Source organism: Bactrocera dorsalis, chromosome 2 (genome assembly GCF_023373825.1).
Source record: "Bactrocera dorsalis isolate Fly_Bdor chromosome 2, ASM2337382v1, whole genome shotgun sequence".
NCBI classification, from domain to species: Eukaryota; Metazoa; Arthropoda; class Insecta; order Diptera; family Tephritidae; genus Bactrocera; species Bactrocera dorsalis.
This window is the reverse complement of record NC_064304.1, coordinates 71,354,001-71,376,533: the sequence shown is the minus strand read 5'-3', so window position 1 is coordinate 71,376,533 and position 22,533 is coordinate 71,354,001. Positions and strand designations below refer to the sequence as shown.

Here is a 22,533-nt window from a genome sequence, read left to right as displayed (position 1 = left end):
CAATATTTATCTTTATGTTCGAGATTAAAATTAACGATACAATTAACAATCTCTATATTCATCGTATTAATGATACTTTATAATACTAATCGAAACATACTCGTTTAATTATATTGATATATTCTGCAATAATACCGTTACATACGATATAAACTTAGCGAAAGAGACGGAATTTAGTATACCCAATAATAAAATAGAAGAGAAGCCAACCAGAGGGCGAAAAGGATTCTATTAAGAGACCTATAGATCAACCTTTCAGCTAAATCACATATTGGATACACGTTAACTCACAACTCGATTTTTACCATTTGTTTGATGGAAGGTGCCGCATTTTGTGTAAAATTTTATTCCAATATGTTTATTTAGGTAAAAGCAGTCCTCACGGCTTCGCACGGGTATTAAAGAATCATTTCATAAGTTATAGTTTTGTACACACTCTGCCACACACTCCCACACATAATTTCTCGCTTTCGCGTGGGGACATTAAAAATTAGTAAAATTAAAAAAAATCGAACATGAATGTAGTTTTGTATTATTATTATTCTTAATTTTTTAAAAAGGTCTTTACTATATATTTTACTTTCTCTGCTCCTGAAAAATAATTTATTGAGTCAGAGCTTCCCTGTAAACCATTACATCGAATTTAGTTTGTTCACTTTAAATTATCTGGAGAGTTACGATCATAGTTTTGCTTAAAACATCTTATTTATACATATGTCTGTATATTGTTGATATTCAGTGCGGTTTGTAGTTCGTTAATTAAATAAATGTTTAGCATTGGAGCTATGTTTGACCGTAATGATATATGATTTACGTCTGAAATAAAATAGATTTGTAAGTAAAAAAAGGTAAAACGCTAGCTATTAGATGATACACTTGTCCCTCTATTTTAAAAATAGGCATACAATTATCTTCCCTTATTTCTTTGAAAACGGTTATTGTACCTACGTGTGTTGTTTAAAAAATGTACAGAATGTGTGTGATTATTAATAAATAAATTTTTGACAGGCTGTGGCGGCTCCTGCATATTGGGGAGATTAACTTTTTCAAAAACACAGCCCATATCATTCGGTTCATCAGCCCATTTTTCGCCAGAACAGTTAGGGAAGATCCTATTTGTGGCTCCGATTTGTAGGGAAGGCTGTTGAGCATAATCAATTTGTGGGTCGTATCTGAAAGCCAATCTATTACTATTAGCTAAAACTTGATTAGGACCCCTTGTCCTTGCTGTCCGCTGTCTTTCTCCCTGATCATAAAGGCGTTGGAGACGCTCAGAGCTCGACTCCCTAGTGAGAGGTTGTATATTTCTAATATTTTCAGTAAGCCGCTGCGATCGTTCGTTACTTCACTCCCGCGCGGGTACTTGAGGAGTCCTTAAGTTTTGTAAAACAAGCCTCTTCGAGCGCTCGCCACTTGACTCTCCGACGATTTTCAATTTCTGATGAAGATTCTCTATCACTGCGTGTTTTTGATCCTGGGAACTATTTCTAGAAACGTGTAAATCTTTTGGACATTTTAAAATGAAAAAAAGTTAAACTGTACAAAATTTTTTGCTTAAATCTATAAAAATGTAATTGAAAAATTATAAGAACTACTTGAGTCACAAAGCTGTGTGGATAATTAAAGGTTACAATATTATTATTGACTGGAAAATTAAAAAAATGGATTAAAAAAAAAAAACAATTAACAAAAATTTCAGTTGTTTCTAAATGAAATATTCATTTATTTTTCCAATAGGTTCTATAAAAAAAGTGTGATAGGTAGTTGGATCTAATTCCGGAATTTTTTCGATATAAACCATTTTAGTGTTTTTTTTATTTCATTTAAAAGAATGATATTTGTTGTGTTAAGCTTTGCCCATTAAATAACATATTTCATATTTAATATTTCTTCTAGGCCTGTTGCTATGTCATTGGACTAAGAAGATTATATTAAAGGAATTTTTTTTTTAGACTGACATGTTTTTCTTGGCAATTTTCTGACTTAATTTTTTTTTTTTTATATTGCTTTTCTGAACAATTCGATCTGCTTCTGTGACGATGGTTGTCGTTTTTCTTTAACTATTTCTTTTTTATATCGTGGGGATAACTTGGAACCTAATCTTGTATTTTGTTCAACAAATATTTTTTGCCCTGGCACATATGTCTTGATTTCTTTACGTTCCTTGTTATGGGTCTTTAGGCTTTGTGGTTGTTTCTGCTTAAGTCTGTCGATATTGTTCTGTCTACTTTTCTCGTATTGTTCGGGATCGGTGGTAATATTTCTGCCAAAAAATACTTCCAATGGTTTTTTTTTTGTTACTGAGTACACTGTATAGTTATACTCATAGACAACCCTATCTAGTAAGTCCTCAAACGTACGATGCTCTTGCTTAGTTTTTAAGCACCTCATTATCTCGGACAGGGTAGAATGGAATCTCTCGATTTGACTGATCTTTCATCATACGAGTAAAGGTGATACTTGCAGAGTTAAAAGATTTTTCGTTATCCATTACAATGAATTTTGGATCACCATAGTAAAAGAGTAAGTCATTTAGTGGTTTCTTAATACGTTCTATTGCTTTTGATTTCATAATCTTTGCTTGAGCTAATTTATCTATTGCTGTGAGAATTAATTTTTTTCCAGTAGAGAATATGTCAATATGAATTATATGTCCTGGGTATTCTAGTATTGGGGTTTCTTTCAACTCTGGATTAGGTGGTTTTCTATCCTTCTTTACAAACTTGACATTGTTCAAATAAATTGGCTATTTTCTCTCTCATTTTAGGAAAGTAATATTTCTCTGAGATTTGTATCTTGTTTTCTTCAGCATTTCTATGGGCTCTATTGTGGGTTTTTATAATTATTTCGTCTTAGTCTGTTTCTGTTATTAACTCTTGGATTGGGTGAATCTTATTCTAATGAATGAGAAATGGTGTGGATATAGTTTCTGTATTTTGCCCATTAAATCTTCTGTTGTGTAGATTCCATTTATGACGGACGGATTAAGATATTTTTTTAATATTTCGGTTAATTCAGTGTCAGAAAAGTTTAGTTTGGAAATTATATGTCTGTGAAATGTTGGGAAGGGTAGTGTAAACTTGTGGTGGGTTGGATTTTCTTTATGAATAAATATCTGATTTTCAAATGCATAAATCGGGGTATCAATACTAGGAATAAGATTTTGGCCTGAAGTCTGAGCACTATGTTGAGTCGCTGTCAATGAGTTGATTTCGTTTTGTTTAGGCATTCGAGATAGCGCGTCAGCTACTATGTTTTCTTTGCCGGGTTTACAAAGTAATTCTCTGTTATATTCGTCCAGGTAAGATTTCCATTTTCTAACCAGTATACTGCCTTTCCAGTTGCAATCATGCGTAAGGGGTTCGTGATCTGTATAAATCTTTACTTTAGATCCGCCATATAGGTAACCACTAAAAGACTTTACAGCCCATATTATGGCTAACATTTTTCATCGGCTTGAGAAAAGACTGCTCCTATTGCATAATCAGAAGCATCAGTGGTTAGTGCAAATTCTTTAGTAAAATCAGGATAATGTAAGATTACATCGTCAGAAATTAGAGTATTTTTCAGCTGTTCAAACGCGTTTAAGATTTCGTCATTAAGTTGTATTAGTTGCTTTGATGAGGCCCCTTTTTATATTCGTCCGTCCTCTCCTCTCAGCAATACTGTGAGCGGTTTGTCAATTGTTGCATACCCCTTAATGAATCTCCTATAATATCCTGATAACCCCAAGAAAGATCTTGATTCCTTAAGTGTCTTGGGGCGTAGGTAATTAGCTATGGTTTTACTTTGTTGGGATTTGTCTCTATGCCCTTGTTCGATATAACGAATCCAAGAAATTCAACTTTAGTTTTAAAGAATTCACACTTATCTAGTTGACATTTAATGTTTGCTGAGTTTAATGTTTGGAATATTATATCAAGATTTTTACAATTCGTTTGTTCGTCCTTACTAAAAACAATTATGTCGTCTATCTAGATGTAGCAAATTTAACCTATATGTTCTCTGAGAATATCATCAAGAGTGTGTCCAAATGGGAGTCTTGTAAATTCATACTTTCCGTTATTTATCGAGAATGCTGTTTTCTCAATATCACTTTCTTTAAAAAGAATTTGATGGAGTTGTGAAAGTACTCTGTTTAGTTTCCTGTAGTCGATTACCATTCTATATTTTTTATATTTGAGGCATCCAATTTCTTTGGTACGATCCACACAGGAGAATTGTACGGTGACCGGGATGGTAGTATAATATTATTGTCTAATAGTTCTTTTGTTTATTTACTTCGTCTTTTAAGGACATTGGGTATGGATAAAATTTTAAATGAACAGGAGTGTTAGTACTTGTACGAATTTCTGCTTTAACGTTTGTGGTGTAGGTCAGTTTTTCATTAGGTTCGGAAAATAGTCTTGGGTATTTCTTTAGTAAACTATTTAGTTCTGTTTTTAGATTGCTTGAAAGATGATCTATTCAAGGAATTATAACATTTACTTGTTCAAATTTTTTTTCTTTGATTGGAATTATTTTAGCACTTTTTAGAGACATTGTTTTATTACGTATATTAATTACAGCACCAAGCTCTTTCAAACTATCATTTCCCAATATCGCGTCAAATGTTTTAAGTGTGGGTAGTAAAAAAAATTTTATTATTGAGTTGGAGTCGCCAAACAAGTTAGCTAGTTTATGATGGGTTATCTGAGTGTTGCCTCCTACAGAGACAGCATCGAACGAATTTTTATTAAGAATTGGATTGGAAATTAATTTTGATTGAATATAATTTCTGATTGACCCAGTGTCTAATAAAATTTTTAAAATTTGCCCACTCCTCGACTTACATTCAAAATATGGAAGTGAGGAGTCCGTTATTCTAAAAAATTGATATATTGGTATTCATTGTCATTGTTTGCTACTAGCTCAGTGTATTCAATTAATGTCTGGTCAAAGTCTGTTTGGTCTTCTTGGTCTTTGTTGAAACTGTCCAAAATTAGTATTATTTTGTCTGGGTAATAAGAATGGGATTGGCTGAGGAGCCATATTTGATGGGAAAAATGGTCTGGGTTGTAAATTTGGGTTTGCCTGTGCATTGGTGGTGGTCGTTGTGGCGATTGATGCGTTTGACAGAAATTTAATTGTTTTCCTTTATTCATAGCATGATTGGACCTGAAAGCCTGATTTTCTAATTTCAAGCAAAGATGTAGTGCAGTTGGTAAGTCTGTGGGTTCTTTCATACGCTAAAGTCGTGACAAGTCTCCACGTAGTCCTCTGATTAAGATGTCTAGGGCTTTATCTCTATATAGCTTGGTCATGAGTTTTTGAGATTCTAAATTTAAGTCTATGTAACCAATTCTATTTAATATTAACGACAGATGTTTATAAACGGCTTGGTGGAAGTCTTCAACAGACTGGTTAGGACCCTGAACTATTGTAGTCATTTCGTATTCTAGAGTGCTCAAATCTCTTTTATCTGCAAAGTGTAGTGTGAGGCATTTGGATATGCAGTCCAGTTTAAAGGAACATTGTAAAATTCTAGGGCAATATCGGCATTGCCGATAATTTTATTACGAATTGTGTGCAATATACCGAAATATTGTGTGCTCATATTTTTGCAAAATCCTATCTATTCCCTTTTTCCACGACCCGAATTCAGCTGGGTTGCCTGAAAATTCGCGTAGGCTTTTAACAATGTCCGGTATTTTATCTAAGTCATCAAAATTTCTTAAATGTTCAACATTAATTCCCTGACTCTCTGCATTACTAAAATCAAAAGTGTTGGTTTGAGACTGACGTAACAAATTTGTCAGCTGCTCGGCAAAAATTTCTTGAATTTCAGGATTTGCCATATTTCTATTTTGTTGGTAAACTTCCTGCCTTCGTATTACTCTATATTGTTGTTGAGCTGCTTGTGGGTTTAAAAAAACCGATCGGATTGAATTAACTGTATTAGGCATTGATTTTAAAAATTTTGAAGGTCGAAGTTTTAATTTTAGTCCACGCACTAAATGGGTTATATCGTAAATTCTCCTGATTACATTTAGTAATAATTGAGAATATTATAATTTATTTGTAAAATTGTTTATTTTTTTTGTTTTCTTTTAAATTTTAAAATTATTAATATTAAGTTTGATCATTAAAGTTTTGCTAATTTTCTCAGTGAATTTTTTCGAAAATATTTTATTTATTTATTTATTAAAATAACTTTCCTTAAACTTGAGTAAATTCTTTTGGTCACATTTCTTTGGATTCTTATTCACTTACATTAACTTATTGATGTGGCTGCTCCTCCTGGTGGTCCGGATGTTTTCCTTTTTGCTTCCTACTTGGGATCCTGTAACACACACTTCAGTTGGGGATGTTCTGTGGGCTGACCTGACAAAACGTGCAGTCCACCGATGGGTCAGTAGTTATTGGTTACCGACCTTTTTGATGCCTCCGTTCCAATAATTAGAACATTAATAATATTTCATTTGGTTGACCAACAGTATTGTTTTACACTCTATTGGTCCCTGCTCGGGCGCCAGTTAATATTTTTAAAATTAAAATAAAACTTTTAAATTAGAGAAGTTTCTTTATTGAATGTTCTGTCAGAACTGATCTTTCCTTTTTTAACAATTCTTAAAAATACCCTGATCTAGTTGTGGGTTTTCGGCAACGACGTTGGTTTTGCTGGCGAAGGTGGCAGAACTGTGGACATTCCTGAAATGTGTTATATTCCTAGAAATTCCTTGGAGTTGAAGCGGCAGGAGCTCTTTATAATTATAAGCGGCAGCAGTTCTTTATAATTTTAGTTCATGTTTTTCAGAATATTTAAGTGCAACAGCCACTTGGATATTGTGAAAGTGTTAAACTTTATTTGTATATGTATACATTCAGTAAAAACAATATATTCTATCAAAATAGATTTGATTCCGCACCAACCGCGCGACTGAGTTTTTATAGTGGTGGCATTTATACATATATGTACATTAGGGTGCTTCAAAACAAAATTTTTGAATTTTTTTCAACTCTTACCCCCTCAAATGTTAGTGATTGACAAACAAAAAATCCTCCCTCAAGCCAGGCGCTGTAGCTTAACTCTAAGGGGACGCTATTTTTTTTAGGTTCCCAAACTAAAATTTCACCTCCTAATTTTCATTTCTCAGAAATATCCATCACATATTCGTAAAGTTGGCTTTTCAAACTTCAAATATTCCCGGGACAAAATTATTATTCTCAGAAACTTTATTTATTTTTATTAAAAAACTAGAGGACCCGTCCACGCTTCACTGTGGCTGATACATATGTAGATAATACTAATACTACCATCTATAAGATTTCTATTAGTTGGATTATAACTATTAGTTAATGAGATATAGCATTTTTGTGAAGCAACTTGTGTTATTTTGCAAAGAAATAGATCATAAAGCATTTCGTGTGTTAATAAAGCATTGTGATAGAAACATAGATCCATCATTTCCCACTGGAGTCCAATCGACAGTCATTCTAGTGGACTGCACATGATGTACCGGTTCTCAGGCGTGGAAAAAAGAAAAAGTCGGCTGGAAAAGTTATGACATTAGTCTTTTGGGATACACGTGGTATAATACCTACTCAAGACTAATTACTGAGCCAGTTATAATCTATTTCACTGCGTATTTGATTGCAGTTCATTTCTTCTATTCCAAGTACTTAGCAATTGTATTATTTTTGAGAAGACTCTGTTTAAAATTGTACGCATATACGTATAATCAAATGATTCCTACAAACATGAATTTTGAACAAATTCTTATTATTTGAAATATATTTTTGAATTTATGAGTTGTATTAAATTTTGACATAAAGAGATAAATGGTATCCTATGTCCTTACCATGGTTCTAAGTTACCTTTCCACCAATTTTTAGCCAAATCGGTTCAGCCGTTCTTGAGTTATAAAAGGTGTAACTAACAGCAACTTTCTTTTATATACACATATATAGATTTTCTAATTTCAAATCACTATATTTAATCGTCGTATATTTGTCGTAGAAATTTTGAAAGTTTGAAAAGTGAACTTTCTGAATATGTGATAGTTATTTTTGTGAAACGAAAATTCCTATGTAAAATGTATGGGAACCTAAAAAAAATAGCAACCCCTTAGAGTTAAGCTACAGCGCCTGGCTTGAGGGAGGATTTTTTGTTTGTCAATCACTAACATTTGAGGGGGTAAGAGTTTAAAAAAAAATCAAAAATTTTTTATGAAGCACCCTAATGTACATATGTTGACTCTTCTCCAGTACCTCAGTGACACCTACATCCCTTATTATTATTACGGGGCATCTGGACCACTACTTGAAGATAGGCTGGATTAGTAGGTAAATACATGTGTGCTTCTTGTATGTATGTTTACAGTTAATATTTTGATGAGAATTGTTGACATATCGCTCATTTGCTGCAAGACCGGCATAAGTCAAAAAAATCGATTCGCCAGAAAACGCGTTTAAAGTTTTCAACTTACTACAACCTTACACGGTGACTCCATATTCATACGAATTTTTCACTCAACATGAAGTATGATATAAAGAACAATTCTGCAGCATTAACTCCAAAATCACGTTTTTTGAATTATGCCGGTCTTGCAGCAAATGAGCGATATGTGCATATATTTTTTACTGAAATTAGTACCCTCAAATAAATCATTGAATGGAAAAAATATAGAAAATATAGACCAGTAATCCTACCAAATGATAATACTATACAATATACATTTGTATTAAAAATGCAGTACTTCGAATAAATACTTAATAATAACCTACACTTTTTTCACAGTTCAAGAGCTCGAACCTGCTCGGCATCATTTTGAAAATGAAATATCAAGCTATCAAATGCCCCCCATAAAAAATTTTCCAATGACAATAGCAATCGATTTGACAGTTACTATGCTGCAAACTTTTGCTTGTGGAGTTGCCTCGTTATGGTACCGTCTATTCTAGCAGCTTGAGCGGCGAACATGCGGTTTATATAATTAAGGGGTTATTTCTATATATAAATATAAGTAAATTAAGCAAAACCTGATGTGGCTAATTTTTCCCGCGTTGAGATGATTCTACTGCTGCGGTTGTTGTTGTTGCTAATACTGCTGCTGCTGCTGATATTGCTGGCGCTGTTGGGTGTTTTTTGCATTGTCCTCTAATTCGTATTTAGACGAGTTAGGGGGACAATGCAGGGATGTGTTCATTTGGTATGAACAACTATCTTTTCAAGAGTCTGTAGAGCGAAGCGATAAGAGCTTGGGAAGATCGAGCGGCTTCAGTCCTTGCACAAGCTGTATTTTGTAAGCTTTCAATTTAAGACGTCGATCTAAAATGCGCCAAGTCGTTCCATACGTCCGAGTTACTGTAAACGACGCCGAATCGACCCTCCACTATCTTCATGTACACTCTTAGCTACGGCTGCTATATTTTGTTCACTGCGTGCTGGACGTGATCTGTTCGGTCGATTACTATTCAATAATGAATCCTGGGTCTCAAGAAGGGTGATGGTGTTGCGAATACGCTCTGTAGACCTATTACGTTGTCCGTTCAGTCGTAAGTCTTTCCATAGTGAAATGCCAAACAATATTGAACAAAAAATCATCCAAGCTAGACACGAATCACGCGTGATCTTCCAAAAAAATGCTTTTGAAAGAAATACTTCTACTTAGATCACCCGCTAGTATATAAGAGAAATTATTAAACAAAGTTAAGATTTAATTGAAGCAAAAAAAATCCATGTTTTTATTGAAACTCTCAGCAACCTGTTAAGTGAAGCTTGCATGGAAGTGTCGTTTTCATGGAACATTTAAAGCAGTGATTAATTTTTATTGCCCAGAAAACTCACGCAGGGATTTTACTCGAAATTTCAGCAAAATGTAACCCATGACTCATTATTTATATTGTTATAAAAGCCATATTTACTACATGAAGACAAATTGCTGTTGTTCAACGTTTTAAGGTTGTTTTGCTACCCCTACTACGAGGTGAAGAAAACGACAGTGTGTAAACCAAGAGAATATGAGTTAACCCATCGATGAAATCAATAATCTATAAACCTTTTAATCAAATTAGAGTGTATTATTATTTTTTTTTTTTAAATCACCTAACTGAATGAAATACAGCTGTTCACGATATAAAACTTCTTCATTACCAAGAAAGAAACAACCTTAGCACTTTTCCCCTCACGTGGAAAGAACCCTCCCAAGCGCACTTACTATTATTAGCCTCCAGGTATTCCGGAATGAACTTCCAAAAGTTTTTGCTCATCTCCCCCCTCAAACCATCTAGACCTGGGAACCGTTTAGATCTAACCAGGCTAAACGCGTAATCCAACTCCCCATCATCTAATGGACAATGGGGAAAATGGAATAAAGGGACAGGTATCTCTTGTGCTTGAGGTGTCTAGCTCCGACCTGGGAAAGAACGCACCTAGCAAAAACTCTGCACTCTCTCCACGAATATATCAGAGTCTCACCGACGCGAAAAGAGGTGATATCCTCCCTCTTACGACCCTGGCAGATCCTATAGACCTGACCCAAGGGGTCGAAATTTCTCCAATCCTCTTCTTTAATTTTAAGTAACAAATTTTTGTATTCCTTCTTCACGTAACTAAATTCATATCTATGCTGGGATAGCCTGTTTGAATTGGGCCGTCGGGCGCGTTGAAACTTTCGCTTTAATCGCCTGCCAGCCCTCCTTTTCAAAGTTAACTCCGTCGTCCAACACCTAATTTTCCTAAACATAAAAATTTCACACCTACTAAGAGCCCTATTATTTACCCCCAAACTATTTCATAAGAACGAGAAAATTGCTCATCCTCTCCCAGCGGTGTATCCAATGCTGCTTCTCTAACATAGAGCTTATATTGCTTCCAGTCAATACCAGTGATATTCCATCGCCGCAATGGATTCTCATACCGCGATGGAGGGGATTGAGCAGTAACCATAATTTTAATGAAATTATGAATCCCCCAGCCTTCCTTTACCCGCCCATCTAACGTTTAACGCAGTATTTGCTGTTTCACAAGCGTCATATCAATGTTACTCACGCCCCCAGGCCCATCGAACTTACTACAAACGGAGTAGTCGTTAACAGGCGCTTGAAAATAAATTTAATTTTCTTTTGAATAAACATTGTATTCGTTTAATAATAATTTAAAATAAATGGTTTGGGCATTCTTGACAACGCAGAAGTGGGATACAAAATCCTAGAATTATACGAATTTGGGGATAATAATTTTGCAAACGATTAGAGCGCCGACGTAACTAGCGAACGAACGAAGAAGAGAGGAAGAAATTTTTTCTAACAGCAGTGAGAAACTATTAGAATAAACGAGTACTGGAAACATTTCAATGCTAAACGAGGAACGTAAATTCTCAACGAGCAAAGAGTGAACGTAATTCAGTGCGAACGATTCTATACGTTTTAAGAGGAATCACAAAGAGAGGTAGCAGAGAGTTGTCCATGGCTACGGAAAAAGTTCCATCGTATAAAAGGGAAAAACACGAGTACAACGAGTAATCGAAGTGAGCTTTGGAAAAAAGTCCAAAGCCAACTAGTTTTTTTTTTCAATTCTAATAACGTTTGAGAATTTTGGAAAAAAACTAGATAGAATTGTCAGCAGCATTTATTCAATTTTTGGGAACCGACGAATTAAGTTCAAATAGCACGGAAGCGACGGCAATTACGGAGGCAATCGAATTTCATCACTTTTAAACGTCTGTGGCAAAAAGTAAAACTGCTAATGGGCAATAAAGCTGCGTAAGTTTTGCAGTTGATAGAAATATACGGTTCTGAAGAAGTTGAAGAAAGCAGTGAAATGTCTGCTTTTGGCAGTTCAGGTGGGGCATACAACGTTAGCGCCAAGTTCAGCAACTGTTCCGGCCAATGTAAGTAGCTTCAATATTTCATCTAATCACACAATCTCTGCTTAGGCGTCATTGTGTACGACTCCACAACATGAATTTAGTAATACAGCGCTGACAATAGGGTTATCACCGTTGGGAATTACGACTCAACGTGAATGGAAGCGAAGTATAGTCCACGAAATCATTGGATTACCTGATTTTGACCCATTGAAAGGAACGATAACTGCGGAGCAATTTATAGAAAAGGTAACGCATCTACAACAGGCATACGAGGTATGACAATTAAGTAATGAGATTGATTCCATAAAAACCGTATATTTGAAAATTATTCTACAACTCTACCATCCCCTTCAAAGTAGTCCACTTGGGCAGCTTTACAGCGATTCCAGCGCGTTTTCCATGCTTCGTAACATTTCTGGAACGCTTCGACTGGGATCTCCGTGAGTACCCTCGTCACGGCCGCCTGGATGTCCGTAATCGACTCAAAATGGGTTCCTTTGACCACCGATTTTGTTTTAGGAAACAAAAAAAAGTCACAGGGTGACATGTCGGGCGAATAAGGCGGCTGTTACAACACGGCGATTCCTTTAGAGTCCAAATACTGGGACACGCTGAGGGCGGTGTGGCACGGCGCGTTGTCGTGATGAAGGATCCAGTTACGAGCGATGTCTGGGCGCACCCTGTTAACTTGTTTTCGTAATCTTTCGAGTACTTGATAATAGTAGACTTGATTCACAGTTTCCCCCGGAGGAACGAATTATTTGTGGACTATTCCACGGCTATCAAAAAAGGCAATAATCATCGTTTTCACCTTCGACATCGTGCGAGCTTTTTTCAGGCGGGGGGCGCGCGGAGACAACCATTGTGAGCTTTGGCACTACTAAGAGTACTATCACCATACACTCTTACAATTTTAGGTTACTTTTCCGAAGCTGTTTCGCCCAATCTGGCCCAAAATTTTATCGCAACGCGTTGCTCTTGATTTCGTTTTTCCGTTTTAGTGACGAGCACTACAAACACACGTCTATTCAACTTGACGCAGCAGGCGAACTAAAGCTAGAGCGATGGTATATATATCAATGGAGAGGGGAGGGATGACGGAAAAAGAAAGGGAATTTCAAGATCACAGGTTTACCACAAGCACGGCAATAAAATCAGTCTCATTACTTAATTGTTAAACCTCGTATAGTTGGTGTGAGCAAGAAGTTTTGTTAGCAGCTCAGTCTAAGCTAAAAGTCGTCGCCAAAGATTGGCTTGACGCACAAAATGTGTACCAGCGTTGGTCTGTTTTCGTAGAAGCATTCCAACATGATTTCCAATTTACAATGAGCGCAGCAGAGGTGCACACGAAATGTTGAAGCGCAAACGAGCGCGAGACATTAACGCGATATTATTTTGTAATGTTGAATAGTGGTAGACGAGGTAAGATTGACGAAGCGTCAATAAATGCGTACATTATTGGAGGGTTAAACGATAGTAATTTAACCTGAACTCTTATGGCAAGAGTATACCAACGTGCAATCATTTATTGCGGTCACTTGAGGGCTTGTCAAATTTACCATCGTCATCAAAGAATGAAGAGAGTCATCCGAATTTCAAAGATTATTCTGTGCAAAGTACGAATACGGGCAAGAATTTGATTAAATGTTACAATTGCAATGAATTTGGGCCTATCGCTGCAAAATGCACCAAGCCGCAACGTAAAACCAGGTGTCGTTCCGATAAGCCAACAATTGCTAAAGTTTTAAGTGAGAATGTATATCCACCACTAATGTCAAACGTGGAATTAAACGGCCAGCAATACTTAGCTTTTATTGATACGGGCAGTGATACGTCACACATAACGGAGTCGAAAGTTACAGCCAATGTTTTTAAGAAGGCTTGCATTAAGAAGTTAGAAGGTTTTGGGGGTGCAACAGTTTATAACACAGCAGATATCGATGTCGAATTACAAATAGATGGCTGCAAAATAAATACGAAGTTGCAAGTAGTACTTGAAGAATTTATGCCATATTTAGTTATTCAATTGGGCAGCATGCAAGTACAGAGGAAAACCGCGGAAAATTACGAAATTGACAAAACATTGAATGTTGACGACCTAGATGATGTATGTAAGTTATTGCGAAATTTCGACGATTGTTTCGCAGAAGATATGGCAAAGCTTGGACGATGTAAGACTACATGTATGGAAATTCAGGTGAACACCGAGAAGCCAGTTGTAGGTAGACAATATTTAGTGTATTTTATACAAAGACCAGTATGGGCAGCGATTATTGACGAATTGTTAAAACATAATATCATACATCAAAGTTCATCACCTGATATGAGGGGATGTGTGTCGATTTCCCTGCATTAAACGCAGTAACAATCAAGAAGCAGTTTCCAGTGCGAATTGTAGAGGAGCAATTGTCAAAGCTTGGAGGTAACACATTTTTCACAACTCTTGATATGACGACGGCATACTACCAGATTCTATTGTATGAGGATAGTAAAAAGTTGACAGCATTTGTAACTCCGGAGGGACTGTTTGAGTTCAATGTAATGCCATTTGGACTACGAAATGCTCCAATGGTTTTCCAAAAATGATAATTCAACTTATACGAGGTTTACGAAATAGAAACAAGAATATAAGCTACGTTGATAAAGTAATTATTGCAACCAAAACGGTTAGCGAAGGGGTAGAGGTATTAGCCAAGTTTTTGGATACAGTACGAGGCTTACATTAAAGCTAAGCAAATGTACGTTCATGGGGAGAAGGGTGAAGTTTTTAGGGCATATTGATAGCCAAGACGGTATAATTCTAGGTCAAGAGAAAACGAAATCTATTGAAGCTTTTCCACAGCTGACTAAAGCTAGTGAAGTAAGACGATTCCTTGGCTTGTCAGGATTCTTCAGAAAATTCATCCTAGACTACGGGTACACGGCAAAGTCACTAACAACTTTATTAAAGCAGGGACAGATATTTAAATGAACAGACGAAATGGGCAATGGTGTTCAAGAAATTGAAACGAGCACTTTCTAATCAGTACTTGTTTTATACTATTCAACGAAAAGTCATGAAGTACTTACTGATGCCAGTTCCATAGGGTTATCAGAGATTATATGTACTTCAACTAAAAGGTGACAATTGGAAGCCAGTTTAGTAGTGAGCAGACGATGTAACGCATCCGAAGCGAATTATCCTTCACATGAACTAGAAGTTTTAGCCATTGTCGAGACGCTTGAACGACTACGTGTATATCTATTGGGTTCTCCATTTATTGTACGAACGGATTGTAATGCGGTGGCAACGACTAAAGCTACTACACCACTTAGACCACGCATTACCAGATGGTGGCTACAACTCCAGTAGTTTGACTTTGAATGTAAACATCGATCGGGTTCGAAAATGCAACGATTGCGATAACGATTGGGTTTATTCAATGCAACTCCAAGATGAGAGTTTACTGCAAATTAGCAACATAATTAACGGGAGATGAAAACTGATTATACGGTGCACAACAACCGACCGGTTTCAAAAGCGGTAATGAGACGGTATGTAAAGTCATATATACAAGCATGCGATGAATGTTGCTTAAACAAAGGTGTTCAAGGTAAAAAATAAGACTTTTTTTGTGAATTTATTTCTCAAATCTGGATTGAGTAATATAATAGAGCACACTTTTGACAATGTAAGGTAATTTTTTCATGGAGAAAAATTGAGGCATAAGCCGGTAACAGTGCTTTCCCCAGAACGTCTTGAGAAATAAATATAGTTTAAAAAAGTAAAAAACACGCTTTTAAAACATATCAAACTAAAAAGTGAAAAATAATTCTTTGTATAAACTAACAATAATAATGAAGGAAAAATTCTTGCATTATTGTGAAAATAGCGTGGAATGCTCGATATATGAAAAATATGTCACAAAGCACCCCACGCTTTTCTCACAATAATGCAGGAATTTTTCCTTCATTATTATTGTTAGTTTATACAAAGAATTATTTTTCACTTTTTAGTTTGATATGCTTTAAAAGCGTGTTTTTTAGTTTTTTTAAACTATATTTATTTTTAATTTTTTAGTTTTTCTTCTATGAGATTTGCCAATATTGTGAAATATAAACGAATTAAGTTATCGTTTTCTCCGCCATTAGATTCGGTGACAATTTTTAAAAAGCTCACATCGACGTGACAGCCAAAGTTAAAAAAAGGAGTTTTCTACTACAGTTGCTTCTCGGAGGCATTTTGAAAACTAGTATCTGAATTTTTTTTTACTACAAAAATTTTATTATAAGTATTAATTTTTTTATTACCTAAAAGTCACATGTTTTGCATTATTAATTTGATATTATTTCTTCTGGTGCGCGGTTATACTTATATATGTACATTCATATGTAAGTATATGTATCTATTTAAAGTATACTTTCTTTAAGGATATACATATGTATATTTCAGTATATACATATGCTACTCAAATGTCGCCAAAACTAGTTTTATATAGATGTTGCATATTTTTGGTGAGCTGCTTAAACTTACTGTCGCCTTCCTACAGTGTCTCTCAAATATTCTACGTTTCAGTACCACTTAAAAAAGTTACAAACATACATACATACATACATACGCCTTCCTATAGTGTCGCTCAAATATTTCAGTACCACTTAAAAAAGTTACAAACATACATACATACATACATACATACATACTTACATACATACAAGTGAAGCTAATAAAAGCGTATTAAAAAAGGGTTTGCGGTGTTCACTATAACTCGGCCGGAAATTATCGGAAAATAAAAAATAAAGAAAAATTAGTTAAACTATAATCAAATCTTCCCCTCAATGTTCTCTGATAATTTTTTTGCACTCAAAAATTTTTGGCGGTCATTTAAGGTGAAAACTACTATTTTCCACCAGGAACAACTGACCATCCTCTAACCTCGAACCATCCCTCCTACTAGCGATCGCATTGCTAGCGCGCGCTTTCTTCGCGCCCGTTAGATTAGGAAATTGCCGTCATAAATTGGGCCTTGAATATATTAATAGCGGGTATTTAGTAAATTCTAATGTATTAAGGGATTTCTATCATAATTTTTCCCTTGAAAATATTAATATAAATACCTGCTATTAATATTAAAATATGAGACGAACATACAAATGCAAACCACAAGTTTCGAGTTTGGTCGGCATCCACTGCGATGCGTATGCAATTTCGTATGAAAATGTACGCACACAGTTTTGAAGCTGATTTCTTGCTTTCGTCAGCTTTGCGCTCGGTTCGGCTTTGAGTGTCCACTTTGCAGCTCACTTAGGATCTTAGCAGATAAATCGATATAAATAGACTCTGATTTTTTTTTATTGTGTTATATAATACAAAAAAAAAACACAAATTTATCTTAAAATAGATAAAAAAAAAACTTCAACCGTTAATATCTTTAAACGTTTACGAAAGTGTCGCGTAAGACATTTTCAAAGAGTCTTCAATTACTTACAACATGTACAAAACAGTTTCAAGCGAGGTAGTATGAATTTCTATGTGATAATAAGAAAAAATAGCAAACTAAGTGAAATAATAGTAATAGTTTTAGATAAGAACAACCAATAGTAAATACTAATTTTTTCCCTAAGTATTTAAGATGGAACCTCCAAGAGACAAATGGAACTTCGTTTTGTTAATTTTCGTAGTACATGGAATTGGAACTTTAATGCCGTGGAACATGTTTATAACTGCGAAAGAAGTAAGTTAATTATGACTACTGTATGACACTAAAATAGTTTTAAACCTTATAACTTTATCCAGTACTTTGTCAACTATAAGCTGGGAAATTCAACTTATTCATCGGTATACGCTTCGAATTTTTTGCAGTATCATAACTTTGCAGCACAAATTCCTAACGTGGTATTTAATTGGTTAAACATTTTTGTTAATTTAGGGTAATTTATGTCGAATACTTATTATATAGTTTTACTCCATATCTTTTACTTTTCAGGGGTGATTTAACTACCCGTATCGTTTTCAGCATTTTGCTAGAATTAGCTTTATTCATACTAACAGTTATTTTAGCTATGGTGGACTCATCAGATTGGCCCGGAGTCTTTTTTTGGACAACTATGATCACAGTTGTTCTGCTAAATAGTAAGTTGTTAAATAAATTTTAATCATAATCTAATATATATTTTTTAGTGGCTGGAGGTATTTATCAAAATACTATATATGGAATGGTTGCTACACATCCGGTCAAATATACTGGTGCGGTTGTATTAGGATCTAATATATGTGGATTATTTGTTTCTATACTAAGTATAGCAAGTAATTCCATATTTTCATCAAAACGGACCGCAGCGATTTACTATTTTATCACAGCAATGGTGGTTCTACTTGCTTGTTTTGATACATTTTTTGCATTGCCGTTAAATGTAAGTTCATTAATATTTGTATTTATTATATATTCGAGAGATGTGTATTCAAATATACTTAACTAACACACTATAATTATTATGTTAGTGCTGTGAGAAGCTATATGCCGATATCACTCATTTCCTACTGAACGTTGCTAACCGAATTATATTTTAATTATATATCTGCTAACAGTGTAGATCAAAATATTGAGTTTACTGATCTTTGAGATCTAACTATTTTATACTCGATAAAGTACCAATTTTAAGTAATACATAATACATAAATAAATTTAAAACTAATTTGGACTAGGAGGGGTCTAATTTAATTTCAATTATTTTTAAGCTCCTAATGTTTTATACTTGAGTAAATACCAACTTACAGTTCCCTTAATTTTGCTAAGTTCTGATGGGTGGTAAACTTATTTGCACATCTGCTATAACAAGTTTCATAGAATGCTAGGAAATCATCTAGTGGAGGTATATCCTGTTTCTCATACAAGTTTAAATTTTTTACAAATCGTGTAAATGCATTCAGAAAAAAATTCCAAATTTAAAGTTTTCGACGCTATTAATTTGTCATTAGCAGTATTAATCTAAATACAGAAAACTTAGAGACAGAAAGTTTATCAGAATAAATACAAAATTACATACATACATACTTATACAATTACTTGCCACGCTAATACACATGACCCATACCAAAAAAAATACAAAATTTCAATATAATAAGTGCATAATGTGCAATATAATATCTAAACTCATCGACAGAATACATAATTGGCACACATATAGTATGTATGTACTTTATTAAAATAAACATACAAGTCCATACGCTTACACAAGTGCACATACAAAACACCTCTTTCCAATTCCGTTTTCGTTTTCTCCTCTATAAAAACCACGTATGATTTCATACCCTATACTGGATACTACATTTTAAATTCTTAAATTATAACCCATTCAAATATATAAGGGAACTGTAGGACGGCAATATGAGAAAACGCGTTTAAAGATTGGAGTCACTGAGTTCCCCACTGTGTTTCTACAGGAAACGCTGTAGCGACCGTAATAATTTGAATTTGAGAGAATGTTTATTACACTTTATACTATCCGATAATGCAAGAAAAAAATCGATTTTTCGAAAATTTCACACTGAGACTGGTGCGGTTGTATCCCTTAACTAGGACCAAGTGGTCGCATTTACTATACACTTACACTTACACGAGTTTTTTTCTCTTTTGTCATTTTTCCTGTTTTAGGAATGAGCTTGCGTTCATGAACAGAGGTGAAAATGTTTTTGTTTTAAGGTTTACCACTGTATAACTTATATTTATGGAATAAAAAACTCCCGGCACTCACCTTTTGACGAAAAATGATAAACGAAAAATTATAAATTGAAAGTGTAAGCGCACGGATCGAGAACAAAAGAGACTGGGCGCCGTCCGTCAGTCCCTTTTGTTAATTTTGTTTGGTGTCCTCATGTGTGTTGTATTAGTATAGATGTGCGCGTGATGTGGAAGGTATGAGGTGTATGATGAAGCGGTATACATGATGTCGATGATTTTTTTTGTTTTTTTTTTTTGTTTTCGGAGGGGGAATCTTCAAAGATATCGTCATTTTTCCGGACAATATGCACGGTTCGTATTGGTCGCACGTCCAAGCAGGACTTGCGACACAATACGCCTACGTACTAAACCCTGAACTCCGTCGTCTTTGCTTGTATTTGGCCCACGGAACTGCCGTTAAGCATTACATCGTGGGACCAAGCTTAGCCATTCGGCTCTTCATTCACACATTTTCGCTCTAATTCCGATTAATCCTTCTGTTTTCGCTGCGTTGCCACTCTTTTTTTCTCAATTCTTGGACTTTCTCAATAATTGGACTTGAAGAATTCAGCGAACATATTAGAAATGGTGTGATTGTCACTAGACATACTAGACTTATATTTCATAGCAGACGGAAAATTAGAAATCCTGCGTTTGGAGTTGACGAAACCATAGAACATTTTTGGATTACGTATAATATTATTTTTTACTTTATTTATATAATTATTATAACATATTTTGTTAAGTTCAGCAAATTGTCGACGCAATTTAGAATATTTTGAATAATCAGCAACTAAACCAGTTTTTTTTTTAATTTAAACAAACAATTACAATAAATTATAACAAATTTTTTGAGTAACAGCACACTTTGTAACTCTCGGTGTGTCCAATGGGAAATTAGATGATCCTTTGACTTTGCTTTTTCATAATTTGCGAAAGCCATCCTGCGGGGTCGAAAAGTTTTGCCACCGAGGATAAAGTCTGTCTCTTCGTTATGGCGGATAATGCGGATATGGACTCTGTCGTGTATGAAAACGATATCGCATTCTATTGGATGGCAAGTGTTTTTGTTCCTTTCCTTTCCTTTCCTTTCTGAATATAAAGAAATTATTGTCAAACAAACCTCCGTTTCAAATATTTTTGAGTATATTAACGGTTTTTAATTTGAAGTCGCGTAGTGTACTGGTGGGGGATCTTCGGAACATAATACGTTGAAAATCTTGGACGTCTTTATGTACGACTATTTGCCGATACAGTTTTTCAACGTCCCCATTGAATACGCCACTTTAATATCACGAGCATCAAATCTGGTTGGAGTGTGCCTCCAGTAAATAGGATATCATTTAGGGAATTCCCTGAACTAGTGGTTTTCGAGGCATTAAAAACAACTCTTACTTTTGTTGTTTTTTTGTCTGGCTTCACTACTGCGTGATGTGGCAGATAAAAGGAGTAGTATTTGCCGTTGACGATTTTCTCCCCTGGGGTTACTTTCTCCATGTGATCTAAATGGAGGTATTCTTCTAACACACCATCATATTCAGATTTGAGTTCACCTTTTTTAAGTAGGTTTCTTTCCATACTTAGAAACTGCTGTATTGCAGAGGTGCGAGAGTGACCTAAGGCGAGTGAGTTATGAAATTGTTGCTTAAGTGGTAGTCGTACGACGTACCGACCATTTACTGATCTTGTAGTTGTGGCTTTGTAAAAGTCCGCATAATACTGATCTTCAGGGGTTGTGACTGACTGATAACAACAAAGAGGGGGAAGTTCTTCTAATTCCCAAAATTTTTTCAATTGTGAATTGAGGTACTCGTTTGAGATTTCCTCAACTTGAGTTGTTATTGTTGTGACTGGTGACTGGTTCCGCTAGTCCACTTAGGACCTATCAGAAAATGGTATTTTGCGCCAGAAGTATATTTGGAATCTTCTCAATACCTTCGAGTATTATCTGTGGTATGAGATCGCTGCCTGATGGAAGATCTATTTGAGCGAGGGTGTCGGCTAACTTTAGTTGTGAAACTTTTTGCCAATGCTTGCTATTTATATGATAGCTAGGTAGCATATTTGTTTATTGTAGTAAGACAATAGCTTCTGCTTGTATGCGCTTATCCACTTTGGGGGAAATGAGGGTAATGGGGCAGATTTTATTTGAGTTTTGAACTATTCTTCCGCCCATTCCCGTGATTTCAAAATTGGCCAGTTTTGTTGGCAACTGTAGCCTGTACCCTCTACGCTATAAATGATCGTTGTGGCCTTGAATTTAAACAGTTCTGCTCGGTGTTCGATGGAGGCAACTGCTGTGGGTAGTTGTACCCTACTTTATTTTCCCCATGTAGCCTTTGGGTTTTTAATTTGCTGTTGCAATTAAACCTGTTGCCCTTTTTACGTTTGCGCTGTTTGGGGGTGAGCTTGAATAATTTGTTATATGTATTGATGTTGTCTTTTATGGCAGTATTCGCAATTAAATTTGCTTTCGCATTCTTTAAGCGTATGCGCATGTGACAAACATACACATAATTTTTTCAATCTTACAAAATTGTTTCGATCGCTGATATTAATTTTTTTGAATTTCTCGGAAGATTTGAGCTGTTTAAGGTTTGACAACTTTTTTTCCATTTATTTTTTTTTTTTTCTGAACCATCAACATCTCAAGAATATTGTGTTAAAGTTTTAGGTCATTGGGAGAAAAAGTAACGAAGTTACAGCAGGTTGAATAACGGTACCTCTAACTTAGGTTTGCGCGCCTTCCAGCTACCTGCGCTGAGCGGCGATACTTTGAATCGATTTTCCCAAATATGTCATTTCTAAAGTTTGTGACCAGCCTACAAAAAAAACTACTGCATCGATCGTTTTGAAATTTTGTACAAATATTCTACATATATGTATATAGCTCTCGAATGACGTCGAGTTTTTCCAAAAATTTTAATTACTAACAATTTTACAATAACAAATAGGTCGATTTTTTCGTCTAAAATCGACATTTT

General features: G+C 35.1%; 1 protein-coding gene across 6 annotated transcripts in view; it reads left to right on the top strand.

The window, feature by feature from the left end:
• The window catches only part of LOC105228427 (equilibrative nucleoside transporter 1), a 159,873-nt gene that overhangs the window by 25,607 nt on the left and 111,733 nt on the right, over positions 1-22,533 (top strand). For all 6 annotated transcript variants that reach the window (XM_049450098.1, XM_049450102.1, XM_049450100.1 and 3 more), the window contains 4 exons: positions 17,454-17,563; positions 17,626-17,759; positions 17,816-17,961; positions 18,010-18,242. In XM_049450098.1, the coding sequence (XP_049306055.1) occupies positions 17,454-17,563; positions 17,626-17,759; positions 17,816-17,961; positions 18,010-18,242 (623 nt within the window). The remainder of the gene's footprint in view (positions 1-17,453; positions 17,564-17,625; positions 17,760-17,815; positions 17,962-18,009; positions 18,243-22,533) is intronic.